This window comes from Sciurus carolinensis, chromosome 2, assembly GCF_902686445.1.
Source record: "Sciurus carolinensis chromosome 2, mSciCar1.2, whole genome shotgun sequence".
Lineage (NCBI taxonomy): Eukaryota > Metazoa > Chordata > Mammalia > Rodentia > Sciuridae > Sciurus > Sciurus carolinensis.
This window is the reverse complement of record NC_062214.1, coordinates 53287165-53307187: the sequence shown is the minus strand read 5'-3', so window position 1 is coordinate 53307187 and position 20023 is coordinate 53287165. Positions and strand designations below refer to the sequence as shown.

Genomic DNA, 20023 nt, shown 5'->3' with positions numbered 1-20023 from the left:
TATTATTCAGTGCTAAAAAGAAATGCACTGTGAAGCCATGTGTATTACTGAGTGAAAGAAATCCATCTGAAATAAGGTTGCATATTATATGATTCTGACTATGACATCTGGAAAAGACGAAATTATGGCAACATTATAAAGGGTTGGGGGTAATGTTGGGGTAAAGAGAGCACAAAGAATTTGAGAGGCAGTGAAAACACTGTATCGTACTATAATTGTCCATGTTACTATACATTTATACAAACCCATAGAATGTACAACACCAAGAGTGAATACTATCATAAACTATGGGCTTTTAGTGATAATGCATCAATGCAGGTTGATCAACTGTAACAAATGTTATGGAAGACGGTGATAATGAGGAAGATATGCACATGCGGGGTACAGGATATATGGGATATCTCTATACCATTCTCTCAATTCTCAAGTGAAGCCAAAAGTGCTCTAAAAATAAAGTCCCTTTTTTTTTTAAGGTAATTATAACCTATGTAAAGAGTAATGAGAAAGAACACTTTGCACTTAAATGTATGGAACACAATACAAACTACATTCAAAGGCAATTTTACAACCTTAAAATGTCTTCACTAAAAATGAGACATTAAAATAAAGGATCTTAGATGCATATTAAGAAGTTAGAAAAAAACGAAACAATATAGGAAGAGTAAATATTACAAAAACAAAATTGTGAAACAGAAGACATTAAATAGTAGAAAGCTTAAAGCTGCTTCTTTGAAGAGATAAAAAATAATAATAAATTCCTGTGAGCCTGATTTAGGACAAAATAAAGCAAAATATGTAAGATTAGAAATGAGACAGAAAACAATCAGATGAAAAGACCAGATTAAAGAATTACAAGGGCATTCTACAATAACGACTAATTTGAAGAACTTTGAAATGGGTGACTTCCAAGTAAATACAAATTACCATAACTGAACCTAGAAAAAGTAGAAAAGTTGAATACTCCAATTATCAAACAATAGACATGATTATAAATCAATCATATAATACTACATCATATAATAAAAGTTTCACAGTTGAATGATCTATTCAGCTTTAAAAGAAGAGATAAATTCTAAAGTTACTTAAATTATTTCAGATCATAGAAAAATATGAAATGCTCCCTAATTTATTTTGAGGAATCTAGTATAACTTTAAATATAAATATCTGATTAATACAGTAAGGGGTGCTCACTTCGGCAGCACATATACTAAAATTGGAACGATACAGAGAATACAGTAGTGGGAAAAAAACCTCATACCACTCACTCGTAAGAGATCAAAAATTCTAAATAAAATATCAATAAATGGAACCTAATAGGGTATCAAAAGAATATACTTTCATCAGTTATTTGATGAAGCAAATCATATTAATATTTTAATAGACATTTTATCAAAAACTTTTTATTAATTTACAATAGACTGATATTTGGGTGCTGGGGATCAAACCCAGGGCCTTGTGCTTACAAGGCAAGCACTCTACCGACTGAGCTATCTCCCCAGCCCCTAGACTGATATCTTTACAACACTGGGTTCTCCCATCCTGGAACATCAAATCTCAAGTCACTTGTGAAGATTTTAATGTCTTTCGATATTTCACATTTTCCTATAAGTCACATATATCTAAGTACTTCATTTTGGCACCTTTGTACGCATTCCTTTTTTTTCTTATTACTGACATAGAAGAAAAATGTATTTATATGTTAATCTGCTTAGCACCTTGCTGTGCCATCTAATAGTTTGTCATATCTTTTTTTTTTTTTTTTTGGTATTGGCATTGCCAGCACCTCACTGCTGGCAGCCATGAGGTGAGCAGTTTTACTCCATCATTCACTTCCACCAATATGTTCTGCTCCAGTACAAGTCCACAGCAACGGGGCCAGCCAAATGACTATGAACTAAAACCTCTGAAACCATGAGCCAATCTTTGTTTTTCTCATTTTGTCACAGTGACAGAAAACTAACACAATGACTTACAGTAATTGATTTTCTTTTTTGTTGTTTGTTTGTTTGATACTGGGTATTAAACCCAGGGATGCTTTTCAGCTGAGCTACATCCCCAGATTTTTTTAGGTTTTATTTTATGACAAGGTCTCACTAAGTTGCTGAGGCTAGCCTTGAACTTATGATCCACCTGTGTTAGCCTCCCAAGTTGTTGGGATATGAGTGGGTACGACAGTGTCCAGCAGTAATAGGTTTTCTGATGTTAAATCATTTCTGGGACAAACCTTTTCTTGTTCTATTTAGGATTGAAAATACTATAATATTTTATTTGAGAGCTTTTTTCTACCTGAGTTTGGTATAGTTTTCTCTTTTTTTGCTATCTTTGTCAAGTTTTGGTATTAGGAAGATACCAACACTGTAAATCAGTTGAACACCCCTCCCCATGCTAAAATATAAAAACCATGATAGCAAAATAGGCAAATGAAAATTGTGCGGCTTGATGGCAGCATTCCAGGTAGAGGAGATAGCATACGCAGAGAACCAGGATGAAAAAAAGCACAGGTTATGCCTACAGAACAGGATTTAAATATTCTTTTAAAAATATTTTTAGTTGTAGATGCACGATATCTTTATTTTTTTTAAACGTGGTGCTGAGAATTGAACCCAGTGCCTCACACGTGCTAGGCACACACTTTACCACTAAGCCACAACCCCTGCCTAGATTTACATATTCTTAAACTGGAATAATAAACAAATAGGTTAAATTGATAACAAATTAATCTTCAAAGTACAATTCTTCTACCAAAACATTTAAATTTACTCTGAATTTTATAGACACTAGAATCCAAATTCTAGCATTCAAATCCTTCCTGCTTTAATGTTGTGTTTTACAGTGCAACCTGTGCTCCGTTGTCTGTAACGTTTCTTTTGCCTAGAATACTGTCTATGACAGTCTATGATGGGACATCCAAATCCTACCCACCTTTCAAGGCCCAAATACTTATGCAACCGTCTCAGATCCAAATGAACTACGTTTACATTCATTTGAACTGCAGCTGTTTATTGTTAGCTCTTGGTTTGCCCACTTCTTAAGAATTTAGACAGCTGTACTAGATTGGTTAGTGTCACCTCTAAAATTCATGTCCTTCCTAGGACTCCTTATTTGAAAATAGGGTCACTGCAAATATAAGTAGTTATGATCAGGTTAAACTGGAGTAAAGTGGGCCCACTATCCAGTAGGGCTAAGGTCCTTATAAGACACAGAACCAGAGGCACCTGACCAGAAGGAGAGTGGAGTGTTGCACCTACAAGTCAAAGAACACAAAAGGGGGCTGGGGTCGTAGCTCAGTGGTACAGCGCTTGCCTTGCATGTGGGAAGCATTGGTTTCGATTCTTAGCACTGCATATAAATAAATAAATAAAAATAAAGGTCTATCAACATCTAAAAAAATATTTTAAAAAACAGAACACAAAATGATTGCTGGCTATCACTAGGAGCTGGGAAGGAACAAAGGAATCTACTCAGAATCTCAGAGAAAGCATGACCGTATTTATGCCTTGATTCCAGACTCCAAGACTCCAGAAAGTCAGAGAACAAATACATTAAGTCATTCAGTATGTGGTACTTTCTTATGGCAGTCCCAGAAAACTAGTAAAGAGGCAATTCTTACTTCTACTTATTTTTCTAGCCCCGGAAATACCAGGTCCAGAGAGTAGTCCACGTTGATGCATGCTCAATCCCTCCTATGGTAAATAAATGGCTGCGCCAGTAGTTAAGAATTACCAGACGCTTATGAGTTTCTACTGAGATGAGGGAAAGTCAATGCTCAGTTTAAGGTGGTCACTTTATGGGACTAAAGGATAAACAAGAAATTACATACAGGAGGCAGGTGGAGCAAAGCGAGGAAAGAAGTATAGCTGAGGTTGGAGAGCCCCAATTAGAGTGGACGCCCGCGGGGTCACAAGGGAGTTCATGCCGCTCTCTGAGACACCACGGAAAGTTTCAGGCACTCCCTCCATTCCCTATGGCTGTGGACAGAGAAGTACGAGCGCAGGTTCAGGTCTCCGGAGTCGCCCCTACAGCCCCTATGGCCTCCGACAGAACTTGAACACTCCGATTCGTTCGGAGCCCGCGCGCAGAACTCCCGCCGCTACGTGGCGTCGTGCTGTCGCGTGGGGCGGGATTTCCGGCCCACGCCCCGGAAACCGGAAAAAGATTTTCCGCCGGATGAAGAGAGGAGTGACTATCGAGACCCGACAGCGGGTGGGTGGCTGCAACTGTAGCGTGGAGTAAGGCGGGTCTCTGGCCATCGGCGAGGCGCGTGACCGTGGCGTCCCAACAGGCAGGCCGGCTTATCGGGTTTTGGGGGATGTGGCAGGGAACGGAAAGAGCGGTGAGGAGTCTGGGTATCTGTCGCCGGGTGAGGTTTTTCTCTCCTCCTTTTGAAAAATGAGGTTGGAACTGTGATGGGAATAGGTGTGGGAGGGAGAATACGTACTCACACAGAATAAATTTTAGGAAAAATAGTTCAAGCCGTTCGCGGTGTTGCACGCTTGTATTCCTAGCTACTTGGTAGACTGAGGCAGGAAGATCGAGGCCAGCCTCAGCGAAACCCTGTCTCAGATTTTTAAAATAGGCTGGGGACGTAGTTCAGTGATAGATTCCTTGCCCAGCGTATGCGAGGCCCTGAGTTCATTCCCTGGTACCCGCAAAATAATAGCTATAATAATAGCAATTTAAAAAAAAAAGAAAAAAATCAGTTTTCGTATAGGTGTTGCATATGGGCCTGTAGAAACTCAGGCATTCCCAGGTAGTGAGTGACTCCTGCTTGAAGCAGCAGTACCTGTTGGGTTAATTTTAAGCACTTAGCAAGAGTTGAGTTTTTGAGCTTCCTAAATCTGGCAGCAAAGTCGTTTGATGTTAGAGGTGGAACAAAGCCATTTTGATTATCCCCGATATTTCACCTTAAAATAAAGCATAAAATGAAGCATAATGACAGGACACAGATGGAAAGTCACACTTGTTCATATCAGAGCCAGGTCTGAAAGTACATTTTCTTCATTTCCAATCCAGAATCCTTTTCTTCACTGTATTCTGAATTGCTAATGATTTGTCTTTTGGTGAGGGGTGGAAGGTGAGGGGTGAAGATGGTGATGTATGTTTAGATACAGTATGAATCCATCCAAGGAATTAAATAAGTCGGTTTGTGTCAGGAGAACTGTAATCATCCATCTTTTTAATATTCTATGGATGGAGATGAATATGTCATGTCACTTCTGTCATGTCCCATTTAGCAATATATATGTAGTAATAATGTGAAGATGGAACTTTCATTACTTGTTTCAGACCTTTGCCTGGAGATCAACAAGATATGTTTTCACCCTAGAAGATTTATAGCTGACCACTTGTCTGTGCTTTCATTATGACTATTTGCTTAAAGCTGCCTGTAGAAGTTTACCCACAATTCTATGTGAATGATACCAACTCTAAGGAAGTTGTAAGTTATTCACAAGTCCAACTGAGGTGCCGTAGAGTACACTACACTCAAACCTCTGCTATTTTTTAAAGTAATTTGACATCTGGTCCTTGTGCAGTTCAAATGTATTTTTGCATTATTGCTGTTATCTTTCTCATGTTATGAAATGTAAATGTGCTGTAGGAAAGTGACAAACTCGTGAAGAAAGTAAGGACGCCTAAGAATTCCAGAAAACTAATTGTACTTTAAGCAAATATTTAAAAAACTCTTAGCATATGGGAAATCACAACTACTAATGAATTAATTCAACTTGATGTTCATCGTGGGAGAGACATGGATACTTTATACAAATAATTTCAACCTTTTTGGTCTTAAGATACCTTTAAAAATTATTGAGTCCAAAGAGCTTTTGTTTTTGTGAGTTATTTCTATCTATATTTATGGCATTAGAAAATAAAAGACGAAAAATGTTTAAACACAAGAACACGGAAGCACACACTTCAATAGTTGTCAGTGATGGATATTCTCACTCATCAGATAGTTAAACTGTACTGTCATTCATAGAATGAGAGGGAAAAGGGCAAATAATGTCTTAATATTATTATGAAAACAGTTTTGACTTAACACCTGAAGGACTTTCAGAGGTCCTCATAGGGACATATTTTAAGAAAACTGCTTTATGCAAATGTTTCAAAATGTTTTAGGTTATGTACATAAATGATTGCAGTTGTGATTATGACATGAACAGAAGTATCATCTAAAAATGCAATAACAAGCAGTCTTGTGTCTCCAGAAGCTGTATAATTCCAGGCACAAGAAACACAGATAGGTGTACATTTTGTGTTCTTTTTATCCTATTGGCTTTTGTTGGGGGTAGTGAAGGAGGTCGAACCCAGGGCCTTGCACAAGCTAGGCAGGCACTCTACCACTGAGCTTTACCCTAAGCCTTTACTGCTTTTCTAATATGGCTTCAGACAATGGTTGAGACCAACTCCTAGAGAATCAAGGGCTAAGAAGAGAAGATTCTAATTTATTGGATTTGGATATGAACAAGCCGTAGGCATTTTTTATTTTTGCTCATTCCCTTGGCCAGTTAACTCTTGCTCACCTTTCCTTGCCAGTAACCAGCAGTTGATTACAGCCTCCATCTTCCATGTTCTTATTCTCCATTCCAGAACTCTGATTTTTCAATAGATAAGTTAACTGCACAGAAATATATTCATCACTGAGTATGATTGTTGTGTATTAGGTAAATGGTATTTAAAATATCTGGATGTTAGGCTGGAGATGTAGCTCAGCGGGAGAGTGCTTGCCTAACATGGGCAAGGCTCTAGGTTTTTTTCCTCAGCCAAAAAACAAAACTATATATTACACAGAAATCCTGGATAGATAGTTATGGTCCTTTGAAAAGCTGATAATGTATATTTCTGATTTTAAATAATGGATCATAGGATCCTACTAACTGAAAATTTTAGACATCCATCCCCTTTTTAGAAAAGGATGAGATTTTAATAATGCCTCCATTTGATTTCTACTCTACAGAAAATGTATGAATTTGGCCAAAGGTGTTTAGAGAAGGACTGTTTGTTAGGTGCTAAGGTACATCTTTTCTTTTTTTCCCCAGACTGGGGATTAAACACTTAAACCCAGGGGTGCTTTGCCACTGAAATTTTATTATTTTTTTATTTTTTAAAATTAATACAGAGTCTCACTAAGTTACTAAGACTGGCCTAGAACTCGAATCCTTCTGGCTTAGCCGTCCAAGTTGCTGGGAATACAGGTATACACCACTGCATCTGGCTGGTACTGAGCTACTTTAATTGTTGCTTTGTATCATTTGTGAAGGAGTCTCTCCCATAAAATGAGTTTTAAAGACACTTGACATTTGAGAAGGAATCAGCTTTGATCTTTATAAATACCTAAGTTTGTTATTACCTTTACAGGGTATAATTTTCTCTATAAAATTCTTAGATTCTGCAAGTAGCCTAGAGTCACATAATTGTGGACAATTAAACTTAGTGACCAAGGGGGCAACTTCTGTGCACCAACCTCCAGGGATTATGAGCCAAATGTTTGATTCAGAACATCTAAAATACACATGTTGCAGATCTTTGGACTCTCTTAGAATAGTTAAAACTATAATAAAGATTAAATGTGAGTTCTCAGTTTTTCTTACAGCAGTGGGACGAATGTTCTAAACTACATGCATCTTTCCCACTCGCCAGATTCTTCTGTGCCCCTTCCCTGTCTTCCCAGATTCAAAGTCACCACAATGTGCACTTACTGATGGGACTTTTGTGTCTGATGTCTCAGATGTATTGAGACAGAAGGTTGAAAATGACTGTTTTTAATGTTGTTAACTTCACTCTCTACCCCCAACCACACACAGATTTGAAGGCTGCTTTGCCTTCTGATGAAGAGTCTTTTCCTTTGATCTGAAACAAACTTTGATGTCTCCTTTCTTTTCAGGTATATAAGCTCTCTCTGAAAGCTGAAAACAGTTGTTTCCGTATTCTTTTTTTTTTTTTTCTTTCCCTCTTCTTGGTACCAGGGATTGAACTCAGGGGCACTTGACCACTGAGCCACATCCCCAGCCCTATTTTGTATTTTATTTAGAGAAAGGGTCTCACTGAATTGCTTAGCACCTCGCTTTTGCTGAGGCTGGCTTTGAACTTACAATGTGTGCCACTGCTGACTGTTTCCCTATTCTTATAATTCAGAGATCATAAAGGCACAGCCCCTGCCTTTGAACTGCTTATAGTCAAATGGAGCAGAGAAGCCAGTGGCTACAATGGAGCCACTTAAGTTTTTTGTTTGTTTTTGTGTTGGTGGTACTAGGAATTGAACCCAAGGCTTTGCACATGCTAGGCAAGTGGTATACTGCTGGGCTACATCCCCAACCCTTTTTATTTTATTTTGACACAGGGTCTTGCTAAATTTTCGAGGCTGGCCTTGAACTTGCAATGCTTTTGCCTCTGTCCTGAGCCACTGGGATTACCGGCATGCACCATTGCATCCAGCTCCCACTTAAGTATTCAAAAGTAGGTGAGTATTTGGTACTCAACTCAGTTTGGGAGAGGGAGGAATTAGGCAGTATTTCCCAGAGGTGATTTTTGAGTTATACAGGCATGAAGTAGACAAGGACGGGGAGTTCCATTTTGAGTGCCTAGGAATTGTAACTAGTTTATAAATTGTAAGTAGTACAAAGAATAGTAATCAAGTATTTTAACACCTTTTTCAGAGTGTTCTTCTTCTGGATAATGCTGCTTGTTTTTTTCCTTCTCTGTTTCTACCTCCCTACCCCTTAATTAGAAGGATGTTTGCAATATGGAAAGAAGTAGAAGCGTAGGAATCTGGGTGGCAGAATAATAAATTTACCAAGAAGTAATGGAAATCCATCTCTAAAAACTATGTTCCTGCTTTATTAAAATGCAATTCTGTTGGTTGGTTACTTTCCTATTGAAAGTATTATACTCTTGTCTCCAATCAGATCTACTTGAATTTAAGAGCATCTCTTAAAGTCCTTTCAGGGAAAAAGATTCCCATTTTAGCTTAGGAATGAGACTGGGGGAGACAGTGAGACTAGGATTCAAGTTCTTGCTGCAAAAACATTTTTATTTACTATCTGAGTTACTGCATGTTGTTTGATCAGCTACAGGCTGTTTAATTTGTACATTTCAAATCAATGAAATTTTAATTCCGCCAGGATTTGAGTAAGTAAAAATGACACAGAAAACCCTGATTCTGACAAAGTCAGAAAATGAAAGAAAAATGAAAATGAAATGAAAAATGGGCTGTCCATCTGTGAATTGGGCTTAGTGTTTTCTGGGATTGATAATAGCAGAAAACAAGCAGCAAAGCAGTTGAACTTGATGTATTTGGCAAGAACCAGCACCTGTGCAGTATCAACTCCAATAAAATCACCTCTACCTCAGGGGCAGTTGCTGTGCCCAGGTCATAGTCATGTTCCTTCTAGTGGACTTCCTACTGACAAAAAAGATGCCAACTAACTGGGGTCTTCTTTCTAAATAGCAATTATCTTGCATTTAGATTAATCAACCATTAGTTGCGGTGACATCAACATATGTAAAGAGTTCAGTGCTCTTAAAACTTGAAGTTATAGGGCTGGGGCTGTAGCTCAGTGGTAGAATGCTTGCCTAGCATGTGCAAGGCACTGGGTTTGATCCTTAGCACCACATAAAAATAAACAAAGGCATTCTGTACATTTACAACTTCAAAAAAAATTTTTAAAACCCTTGAAGTTATAAATTATCTTTCCTTTAATACCTTGACATGTTAAAGGGCAGTATTTTAAATGCTGGGCTTGATCATATTCTGGAGACTAAGAAAATAGAGTCCTTGAAGTCAAGCTGACTCTGCTTTTAGCCTCCTAAATGAAAAGGTAGATAGAACAGGTCTTGTTTGCAAAATAAATTCAAGACCTACTTATCTACCAACATCAGTTATATATTGTTATGTAGAAAAAAACTGAAATATTAGATGAGAAAGGTGGAGAAAGGCATAAGGAACACAGAAGAGTCTTTTAACTCTACTAATTGATAGGAAGCTTACTAGAAATTGGAGAATGGTGTTGGCAAGTTGAGGAGAGGATGTTTTCTCATAGTGGAGAGTTCAGAAAGTTTTCTGGTACCTGAACCTCCTTGGATGGAGGTGAATTCAGTATTATTTATAGAATGCCACAACACAGTGAACAGTGCTGGGGCAGTTTTCAGGGTGTGAGTTGTAAATTTTGGAGGATGAGAAGTATTAATAAGGCCCCACTGCCCATTCATTTACTCTGCTTTACAATCCTGACAAAGTACATGCTTCAGAAATATTTTACTGGATATGTACAAGTGATTATGTATCATTTGAACCAGCAGGAAGTCAATTATTAAACCTGCACTTTGATCAATAGAAGGCAATTTAATTTTATCAGGAACCAATGTCATTTAATGTCCCAAGCTGCTAATCAACTTTCCAATTCCATCTAGTGAGGGTATTTTAAATTCTGAATATTCTGATTACTAAACCCTTGGTAGATGTCACCAGGATTCTGTGGTTGTTTTACATATTCTCTTTCCCCTTCATTAAACTAGGGAAGCTAAAGCTTATGTAATGACTTGTTTAGGAGTTACAGAATGGTACAGGTAAAGCTAAGAAAGAAAAGATTTTGATTTTTTTTTAACTGCCCGATAATTAGGGATTGTGACTACAATGGTCTAATTTTTTAAGACTCTTTTTTTCTGTTTTGTTTCTAACAGATTTATCAGCAGGTTGCAGGTGAACATGGCCATGAGGTAAACTCTACCCCTTGTTTAAAATTAGTTTTAGCAGATTGTTCAGTGTTATTTTAAGGAACTGAGTCTTAGAAAAAGCAGTTTTGTTCGACTTTATTCTAGAATTTTTTTTTTTTTCTAGTAGAAGATGAGAACAATACTTAAACAAAAGTTATTTTTTTCTTTTGTGTTTCTCTGTGTGTGTATCATACTGGGAATGAAACCCAGGGCCTCAGATTCAGGAAAATGCTCTACCACTGAGCCATATGCCTAGCCCTTAAACAAATTATCCTTATGCTGCATAATTGTAATGCTTGAAATTGGTTATCTCCCTTGTTTAAGTGGTTTTTAAAAGTCAAAGATAATTCTAGACAGTTTTTTCTTGGTCAAATAAAATTTTATTAAAACATGATAGGTGTCAAGTTTTTATCATTTTATCCATTCACCCATGTTCATATTACATGTGAAGTACTCCATCCATAAAGCCTATTAGAACTCTGAATTCAAATTTGCCCAATCTGTAATATCATACCTCCTACTTGGTTGTTTCTATTTCAGTAGCTGAGAACATCTTTGAATATACACCTATTTTAATTGTTTATAACTTGAACCATTTCTGAGCTTACATCTGCTATACCTTTCTTATTTCAGAGTAAGTGATAGAGCTTGACAGGGCAGGTGTGTATCTATGAAGAGCTGTCATCATGGTAAGTGGTTAATTCAGGAATCTGAGCTGCTCTTTTTACGAGTAGGCAGAGTTCAGTAGGAAATGAGAGGTGTTCGGTGTGTCCAATTTTGAGTGTGCTGGCAAATGTGAAGTTTCAAAGTGAAAGATTTGTTTTTCCTTTACAAATCCGTAAGTGAAGAGAGTGGGGCATATCTTGGGCATCCGAAGTTGTTACTCTGCAGCTTGACTCAAGCTTTGAAATGCTGTGTGTGCAGAGCTTAAATGGCAACTAGAAACTGGAACTGGAGAACAATGCACTGACAGAGCAGGGCACCAAGGTTACTGAATGACACTGGGGCCACGAGGCAGGATGCCCTAGAGCCACTGACTGCACACCACTCTTCCTGCCAGTACCCAGCTTTGCTCTGTGGCAGGTTTTTTTTTTTTTTAATTGTATATTTGCTGTGTGCCACTTATTGTTAGACTGGCTTCGTTATTAAGTCATCCATTTCTGTGAAACAAGTATTATTTTTCCCTTTGAAGGGATATAGAAAGTCTGGATAAGATGACTTTTTTCCAGGTCATAAGGTGAAGTAGCAGCAAAGTAGCGATCAAACCCAGGTCTTCCTGTTTTCAAATCTGGCTCTTTATATTACAAGACAGTTCCTAGAATCAGTTGCAAGTAATGTTTTCTAATTTATTCCCGTCTATCCCCTCGGTTTTCTACTTAAGCACATATACACACCATGAAAGCACATTTGCTGCATGTTTGTAGTTGGCATGTAATAGTAAGTAGTGCCCTATTTTTCCCTGCCTTGCCACCCAGACGTAGATACCCTTTTGTTCTTTTTTAAAGTTTCCCTTCGGGTTTTGCTTATCCCCTGGCTGTAGGTCCTTTGCTATATTTTTGAAAGAGGCCTGCCAGTCCTCACATGGAGAGCAGTGAGAAGCCAAAGAGCAGTGGTTAGTTGAAGGAAGATATTCATTTACTCAACAAGTATTTGGTGTGCACCTATTACACATTAGCCTTTGAGGATCAGGTGATGAACAAGACAGACCCTTTTGCATGCCTATCTTCATAGAATTACTCATTATACAGGTAAATTCAAAGTTAGTTGTGTCAGCACCGTGAAGGAGAACACAAGGTGTTACATAAAGTGTACAGTGGTCGGAACCTCACCACAATGCTGCTGTTAAAAAATGGAGATTTTAATTGAGAAAGGCATGTAGTTTCCCTTGCTTTCTTTGGTCTGCTTCTTGTCTTCTCAAGTCTGTTCTTCATACTAATGAAATGTGATGAATATGGAGAGGCTGCTGAAGACATGGAGACTTTCCTCCCTGCCAAGCTCTGTAGGCCTTAGAGATTCATGACAGTTTGCACATACACAAATTGACAAATGTAGTTTGACTACTTGAAAGCCCTTAGAGTTCATTTAGTGCAATCCCTCATTTCATAGCGGGCCTGGCAGTGATGGCCCTAGCATCCTAATACTGTGCTCAGGACTAGAATCCAAGTCAGGTGAGATGATGGCAGCACACCAGTCTGCCAGATAATAACATGAGCCACAAATTTTGCTGAGTGCATGGTGCTTGAATGCCAAGTTCAGCCAGCAGAGGATGAGTGACTGAGAAGGGTAAATACAGAAGAGAGACAGGAAATGACATCAGAGGGTCTAATAGAAAGTGACATGCATTGGCATTGAAATGCCATTATGTATCTTGAGACACCCTGGCTTTTCCAAAGAAAAACAGGGATGCACAAATTGGTGAAGCTGACAATTGAATGTGTACAGATGTTGAGAAATGTCTACATTGAAAAATGACAACTTTGAATTTTCATAGTCTAATAGAATGCCAATCTTCTTTGGGGAAACTGTTATTCTTATATCTGGAGTTGTCCTGTTGTGCAGAAATTCATACTTATGCCTGAAAATTAAATGTTGATACAACAAAGTTTCAGAAATTCTCCATGTGAGATATTTATGAAATATCTCATTAACTTAATAATACTTCTGTATTTTTGCTATTTCTTTTATTAAATGACTACCAAAGTAATAGGTCATTCCCAAAGCTATACTCTTCAGACATACATCCTAAGACACATTTTCAAACTATTATTGAGCAACCTCTTAACTAAGAAACATACAAAATCATGAACTCATACTGCATCACAGCACAGAAATAGAACACATTTGAAACATTTGGATCTCAAGGCTAAATGTGTAGATCATAAAAAAGACATTTGAATGGAACTCTGTGGTCTTCCATGTGCTAAAGGTCTATAGCACAGTAGACAGGTTCTTGAGGCATCTAGTTCTTAAACTAAGCAGGGCATCTACTGTCACTAGGACTGTTAGTATTTGGTGTTAGGTAGCACCATCACCCTTTATTCATGCTCTGTTTCCTGTGTGCTTTGGGAATTGGCTGAAACTCAAATCAACCACAGGTATGTCCTAGTCCTACAACCTGCAGACATCTGAAGAGGAGTCTGCAAGTCCAGACTCATGGGAATATATGCTTGGAATATGATCTAAATGTGTCAGAGCAAGCCAGCCTGTCTTCATCCTAGTTCACCTTATCTTGCCTTCTTTTCTCAACTAAACAGCTACCAAAAGCTAAATGAGTCCTTTCTATACCTTTCCTCTCACCACCAATGGAATCTAAGACCATGAACCAAAAAATATATCCCATTGGGACACTTACCCTCATTCTCCACTCTGCTCAAACTGCAGGCCTTGCTTTTGCCCTCCTTCGTCATGCTCTCTCATTGCCACTCCTATCTTCTCATCTCCACACCCCTCCCATTATACACACCTGTTTCTTTTATGCTCCTTCCATTTCATTTCCCCTTGTCCCCACCTCCCATAGTGGAGATTGAACCCAAGGCCTCACACATTCTAGGCAAGCCCTCTACCACTGAACTATACCCCCAACACTTTTGAAATTTTGTTTTGAGACAGTCTTACTAAGTTGCTCAGGTGGGCCTGGAACTCATGATCCTCCTGCCTCAGCCTTCCCAGTAGTTGAGATTAGAGGTGTTCACCACCATACCCAGAGTACCCCTTGTTCTTACCTTTCTAAAGGTAAGACTTTGAACTTTATTCTTACTTCAGGCAGTATCCCCATATCTGGCTCAGTGCATAGTAATTCTTGACTCCCTGTTACAATTTAGATACGAGGTATCTCCCCAAAGCTCTTGTGTCAGACAATGCAAGAAAGTGTAGAGGTGAAATGATTGAGTTACAAGAGCTTTGACCTAATCAGTGCATTCATCTGCTGTGGGATTAACTGGGTGGTAACTGTAAGCAGGTAGGAGAGGAGTTGTTGGGGGCCTACCTTTGGGGTATATATTTTGTTCCTGGAGAGCAGAACTCTCTGCTTCCTGATGACATGTACTGAGTTGCCTTCCTCCACCACACACTTTCCCCTTGATATTTTGCCTCACTTTGGGCCCAGAGCAATGGAGAGTTGGCTGCCCAGGACAGACCTCTGAAACCGTGAGCCCCAAATAAACTTCCTCCTCTAAAATTGTTCTTGTCAGTTCTCTTGATCATGGGCAAAGTAGCTGAAAAAAACATTCCTCAAACCGGTTCTAAGATTTAGTAGAGTCCAATATAGTCTAAATCTTATGGGGGAAAGCTAGTCTTGCCATTTATGTTTGGGCATAACAATAAGGTTTTAAGTAATCACAATGGAGAGTAGCAGAGAACACTGGATGAACATTAAGATTCATCAAGCCAAGGAGGGTTAGAGGCCCCATATTACAAGAGGTGCTGGGAAAGCAATGTGGGTTTTTATTGTTATTGATGTGGATTTTTTTTCTTTTTTTTCCTTTTTTTTTTTTTGGTGCTGGGGATTGAACCCAGGGCCTCGTGCTTGCGAGGCAAGCACTGTACCAACTGAGCTATATCCCCAGCCCACTGATGTGGTTTTTTTGTGTGTGTGTTTTCAAGTTTTGAAGCTAAGGAAGCCTATAACATAGCCCCTTAAGTCTGAAAATTTTGTCTATGGGCCTAAATTCCATGGGATTTTTTTCCTCCAGCAATATTGAACTATTCATGTGAAAAGAGCTCAGCTGCCAAAGCTGTAGTCACTAAGCCTCTTGCCCACATTTACTTAAAAAGATGGAATTGAGGCTTCAGATCACACTGTAGCCACTTAATAACACTGATGATGAACATAAATGAAAAAGCAATCACTTAGTGATTAAGAATGCAGATGGTGAAGCCAGACTGCCTGGGTTTGAATTCAGGCTCAGTCTGTGTTGGGTAGACTTATCTAACACCTATGAGGTGCAGCCTTATTTTTTTAAATGGAGTAATAAAATTGTGAAAAGTAAAGATAATCATGTAAGAGGATAGATCAGTGTGGGCACCCAGTGAGCTCTCTGTGCATTTTTAGCTATGTTATTTTTGGAGAAAAGTTTCTCTTTTCTCATTTGGACTTTAAGGAAAGTGGATGACAACAACTCCTGAATGAGAATATTTTATAAAACATAATGTGAGCCTTAATTATTGCTAGTGAAAACCTCACCCAAATTTAAATTTTAATCTCCAGTATTCAGCTTTTACTTTACCTTGATGATGCAAATGTGTGCCTCATGCACCAGGAGGAGCAGTTTGCTCCCAGGTCTTCCTGCTTAGGGACATCTTCAAAGGCCACACCAACCGTGTAGTCCAAACACTCATCCACCTCCACCTCCCAGTAGTGGTGCCCTCGGACTGGAATTAGATTTCCCATGACAGCAACACACCTGGTTTTAGAAAGTGGAAGCATGTCTGATTTGAGGGTCCAGGTCTGACTGTGCAGATGAGTGACACCATCTCCTGGTGTCAGTAAGTAAGTAGGTGGTCTGTGAATGTGGATGTAGGTGCTTCTGGACACTCACTTGTGAAGCTGTCAAACTTAGTGACTGATGCTGAAGGTTGTAAGAGGAGCATTACACTGCTTGGAGGAGACATCCCCCAAAACAGGTTCTGTTTGCTCTTAAACATGGTTGGGACTTTTCTAATAATGAAGGTTAGATTAATTTATTCATTATAAAAGGGATTGAAAACTCAGTAGAATGCAGCCAAGGGAACAATACGCTTGAAGTTCATGAACTAGCCAGCACTTGTTTATGGTACAAAACAAACATGGAGGGACTCTGAGGTAACCCTATGTTAGGGATGACTCCAGGGAGAAGATAAGGATTCAGAGACTGATCCACGAAGAGCAAGATAACACATACCTCACAAAGCATCCAACTCTACCTCCAAAATTCCACTGACATTTTACTGACAAAGGTCAGAGATACATGTTCCATAACAATAGAGTACTCAATGGAGGAAGGTTGTCACTGAAAGTCAGACCACACCAGTATTTTCAAAGGAAAACCTGAGTGAGATCTGGACCCAGGCAGGCCACTCCTCCCAAGTCCAAAAACCTCAGCCACGAATATCTGGTAAGCAGTGGCTTATTGGTTCCTTGATACGATCCTATAAGGTGGATAAGGTAATCCCCAACTTTATTGTGGCGGGGAGGGAGGAGTTCTGGGGATCAAATCCAGGGTCTTGTGCATGCTAGGAGAAGCCCTCTGTCACTGGGTTACATCAGCAAACTTTTTCATGTTATTTTGAGATAGGGCCCCACTAAATTGCTTGAAACTGGCCTTGAACTTGAATCTTCCTGCCTCAGCCTTCCAGGTTGCTGGGATTATAGGCATGTACCATCAAAACCAACTTGAGAGGCCATGTTTAATGGAAACTGAATTAGCCCTTGAAGTTAACCAATCTGCGTTCGTATTCTCCTATTGCTTTGATGTTTATATCTCAGTTTGCCCCTTTTATGCATCTTTGGGAAGGAGGATAGTATAAATAAGTCACTTCAATATTGAGTACCAGGCTCTGGAAGTAGCAAGAGAACTAAATAGCCAACCAGCATCTTTGGTGAAAACCCTCACCCAGGTCACACACAAGCTCAATGATGAGCTTCAAGACCAGCCACTCTATTGCCAATATCCCATAGGAGTTTTCGTATAAGGTACCACAGTGTAGAAGGATGCATGCTGGGCTAAGTAGTAGGAGACCTAAGTGGTGTGTGTGCTCTTGCACAGCCTAACAGCCTAACCCACATCTTGTGGTGCCATGAACTCTGCGTCCAGTCCAGGCCTCTCCTGCCCATACCATTCCCTCATCCTCCACCCCACCAGGCTCCTACCTCTTTTCCTCTTTCTAGGCTGTATCTGTTTATCATAATCCAATTCTCCCTGACTAACAGTGTCATTAGGGAATTTCACACAATGTTCTAGTGAGCAGTCAATAAAGTACCTTGTAAACTGGGTCTTGCTGGGTAGCGGCTCCTTTGCAAGGATTTTTCTTTCACTTCGAACCACTGTAAACCCATCTTTAGAAATGGTCAGCCAGGGATGGCAGGTGTCCTTGTTCAGGTGAAAGTAGCTTCCTATTGGGGAAGGAAATACCCAGATGATTTCCCTCCCCATATCCATCCGCAACCCACCCCTGTAGCCAGTTATTTCACTGCTTTCTCCACAGCTTGGTGTGACTAGCTTCCTGTGGGATCTGCTTAAGCCGGGATCTGCTTAAGCCTGCCTCTGTATTTACAGCCATTCTATGAGTTCAGGATGACATTTACCATGTGTGGGGCATTTCTTGTGTGCGTAGCACAGCCCTAAGCAATTTGCAAGTCTCATCTCTTTCAGTCCTCATGATTATACTTAGAAACAGGTGTTACTAGTTCTATTCTGTAGATGAAGATACTAAGGCACCAAATGATTAAGAAATTGGCTGGCACATGCTAGAACTCAGATTTGAACCCCATATCTGATCTAGAGGCTGTGCTTTTAATTTGTAAAATGTAAATACCTGCACTTAAATAAGAATTTCCAACTTATTTACCAAAAGAAACAGGAATTGAAGGAATGTGTCCCTGCCCCCTACTCTTGCCATTCCAGGGAGTGAACCTAGGGGTGCTTTACACTGAGCTACATCCCCACCAGCCCTTTTTACATTTTGTTTTGAGACAGGGTCCCACTAAGTCACAGAAACTGACCTCAAATTTGCAATCCTCCTGCCCTAGCCTCTGGAATAGCTAGAATTATGGTGTGCTACATGCCAAGCTTTGAGTGAATTCTTAATGTTCCATTTGACAAAGGTTAGCAAAATCAAAAGTTCACTTTGCATTTAGGGCAGGAGATTAGTCATCCCCAAGTCATGATGAAAAGAAAGCTAATCAAAAAGTGGTACAGGTCTGGGTATAGGCTCAGTTGGTAGAGTGCTTGCCTCTTACGGACAAGGACCTGGGTTCAATCCCCAGCACCACAAAAAAAAAATGTGGTACAGAATAGGGCTGGGGTTTTGACTCAGTGTAGTGTGCTTGTCTAGTGTGTGTGAGGCACTAGGTTCAGTTCTCCACACCACATATAAATAAAGTCCATTGACAACTAAAAAAAATTTAAAAAGTAGTACAGAATAGATCTAATTAAAAATCAGTAAAAAAAAAAAAAAAAGTCCATTATTTTGGGAACATGTTAACTCATTTTCCATTTTACTGTCCCTTAGTCTAGCTTTTCTTAGGTGCCATTTTGTCACTTCTGATTGTCTTAGTTGAGGTCAAGCATCACCACTAAACTGTTAATGATTATTTTCTACAATCTGATGCCTTTGGGAACTTCATTTACTAGCTGACTAGTGGGGAAGGCATGTTTCTACCTCACAACTAATAATGTGTGGCCCTTATTGGCTGCTTTCTGGTCCCAAACATACATACATAATATATGTGTGTAGATATATATATTTATATTTTTGCTGATTCATATTCATTCTTTAAAATATTTTTTTGTTGTAGGTGGACACTGTACCTTTATTTTTATGTGGTGCTGAGGATCGAACCCAGTGCCCCACACATTACTAGGCAAGTGCTCTACTACTGAGCTACAACCCCAACCCTGATTCATATTCATTTAAGTTTTTCATTAATAATGTGCATGCTAAAAAATTATTTAAACAAATTAGAGATGACTGAATAATCAAGAGCTGGCTATACTTTTGCTCTCCATTCTCTTATTGAAACAGTATTCAGTATTTCAAAATACCAAGTTGGCACAAAAAATCAGAAGTGCCAGACAACTGAAGGAAGGCCCAGCACTAGGTAAAAGAAAAACCCAAATCTTAATACTAGCAGTAATCCTTTCCAGCTCTGTGACCTTAGGTGGCCCTTGAATTTGTTTTTCCCATCTATGTGGAAGGAATATAAATGGGGGTTAATCACAGACCTCCTAGCATTTGGTAATGGAGAAAATAACACAATGTGTCTCAGTGAAAAATCCCAGTTAAGAGAATGGCCTGGAGCCTGGAGCTAGGTTCCTAGCCTCTGCTGCTTACCTATAAGTTGCCCACTCAGCTGGCTTGACTGTTTCTGCTCTGAGGTGTAGGGAGACCCACCTGGCTTCTGTGTGTACCTTGGCAAATCTCAGAGAGCAGAGCCAGGATAATAGGAGATGTGTGGGTATTTCTAGTGAGGTCTCAACTAACTCAAGGCTTGGATATGAGATGTGACAGTTCTCTGACAGAATGATGGCAAATGAGAAGGAATGTGAGTACACTCTAGGGCCAGAGAGGAGACTGACTTTTAAGCTGACCTTGAGCCGATGAGATAGCTTG

The 20023-nt window shown here is 39.3% G+C and overlaps 1 protein-coding gene, 1 long non-coding RNA gene and 1 other non-coding gene across 5 annotated transcripts in view; 2 read left to right on the top strand and 1 right to left on the bottom strand.

Moving 5' to 3' along the window:
- The first annotated feature begins 4162 nt into the window (after nt 1–4162).
- The window catches only part of LOC124971932 (uncharacterized), a 44799-nt gene continuing 28938 nt past the window's right edge, over nt 4163–20023 (top strand). For all 3 annotated transcript variants that reach the window (XR_007106402.1, XR_007106404.1, XR_007106403.1), the window contains exons 1-4: nt 4163–4204; nt 8343–8462; nt 10682–10717; nt 11348–11403. This is a non-coding gene — a long non-coding RNA (uncharacterized LOC124971932). The remainder of the gene's footprint in view (nt 4205–8342; nt 8463–10681; nt 10718–11347; nt 11404–20023) is intronic.
- Nucleotides 9753–9879, top strand: LOC124978519 (small Cajal body-specific RNA 15). Its single transcript, XR_007107499.1, has one exon. It is a non-coding gene; the product is annotated as a small Cajal body-specific RNA 15 (non-coding RNA).
- The window catches only part of Fsd2 (fibronectin type III and SPRY domain containing 2), a 39415-nt gene continuing 31146 nt past the window's right edge, over nt 11755–20023 (bottom strand). The window contains exons 11-13 of the mRNA XM_047535931.1: nt 17672–17804; nt 15940–16116; nt 11755–13289 (exon numbers count right to left, since the gene is read on the bottom strand). Coding sequence (XP_047391887.1) covers nt 13037–13289; nt 15940–16116; nt 17672–17804 — 563 coding nt within the window. The 3' untranslated portion in view covers nt 11755–13036. The remainder of the gene's footprint in view (nt 13290–15939; nt 16117–17671; nt 17805–20023) is intronic.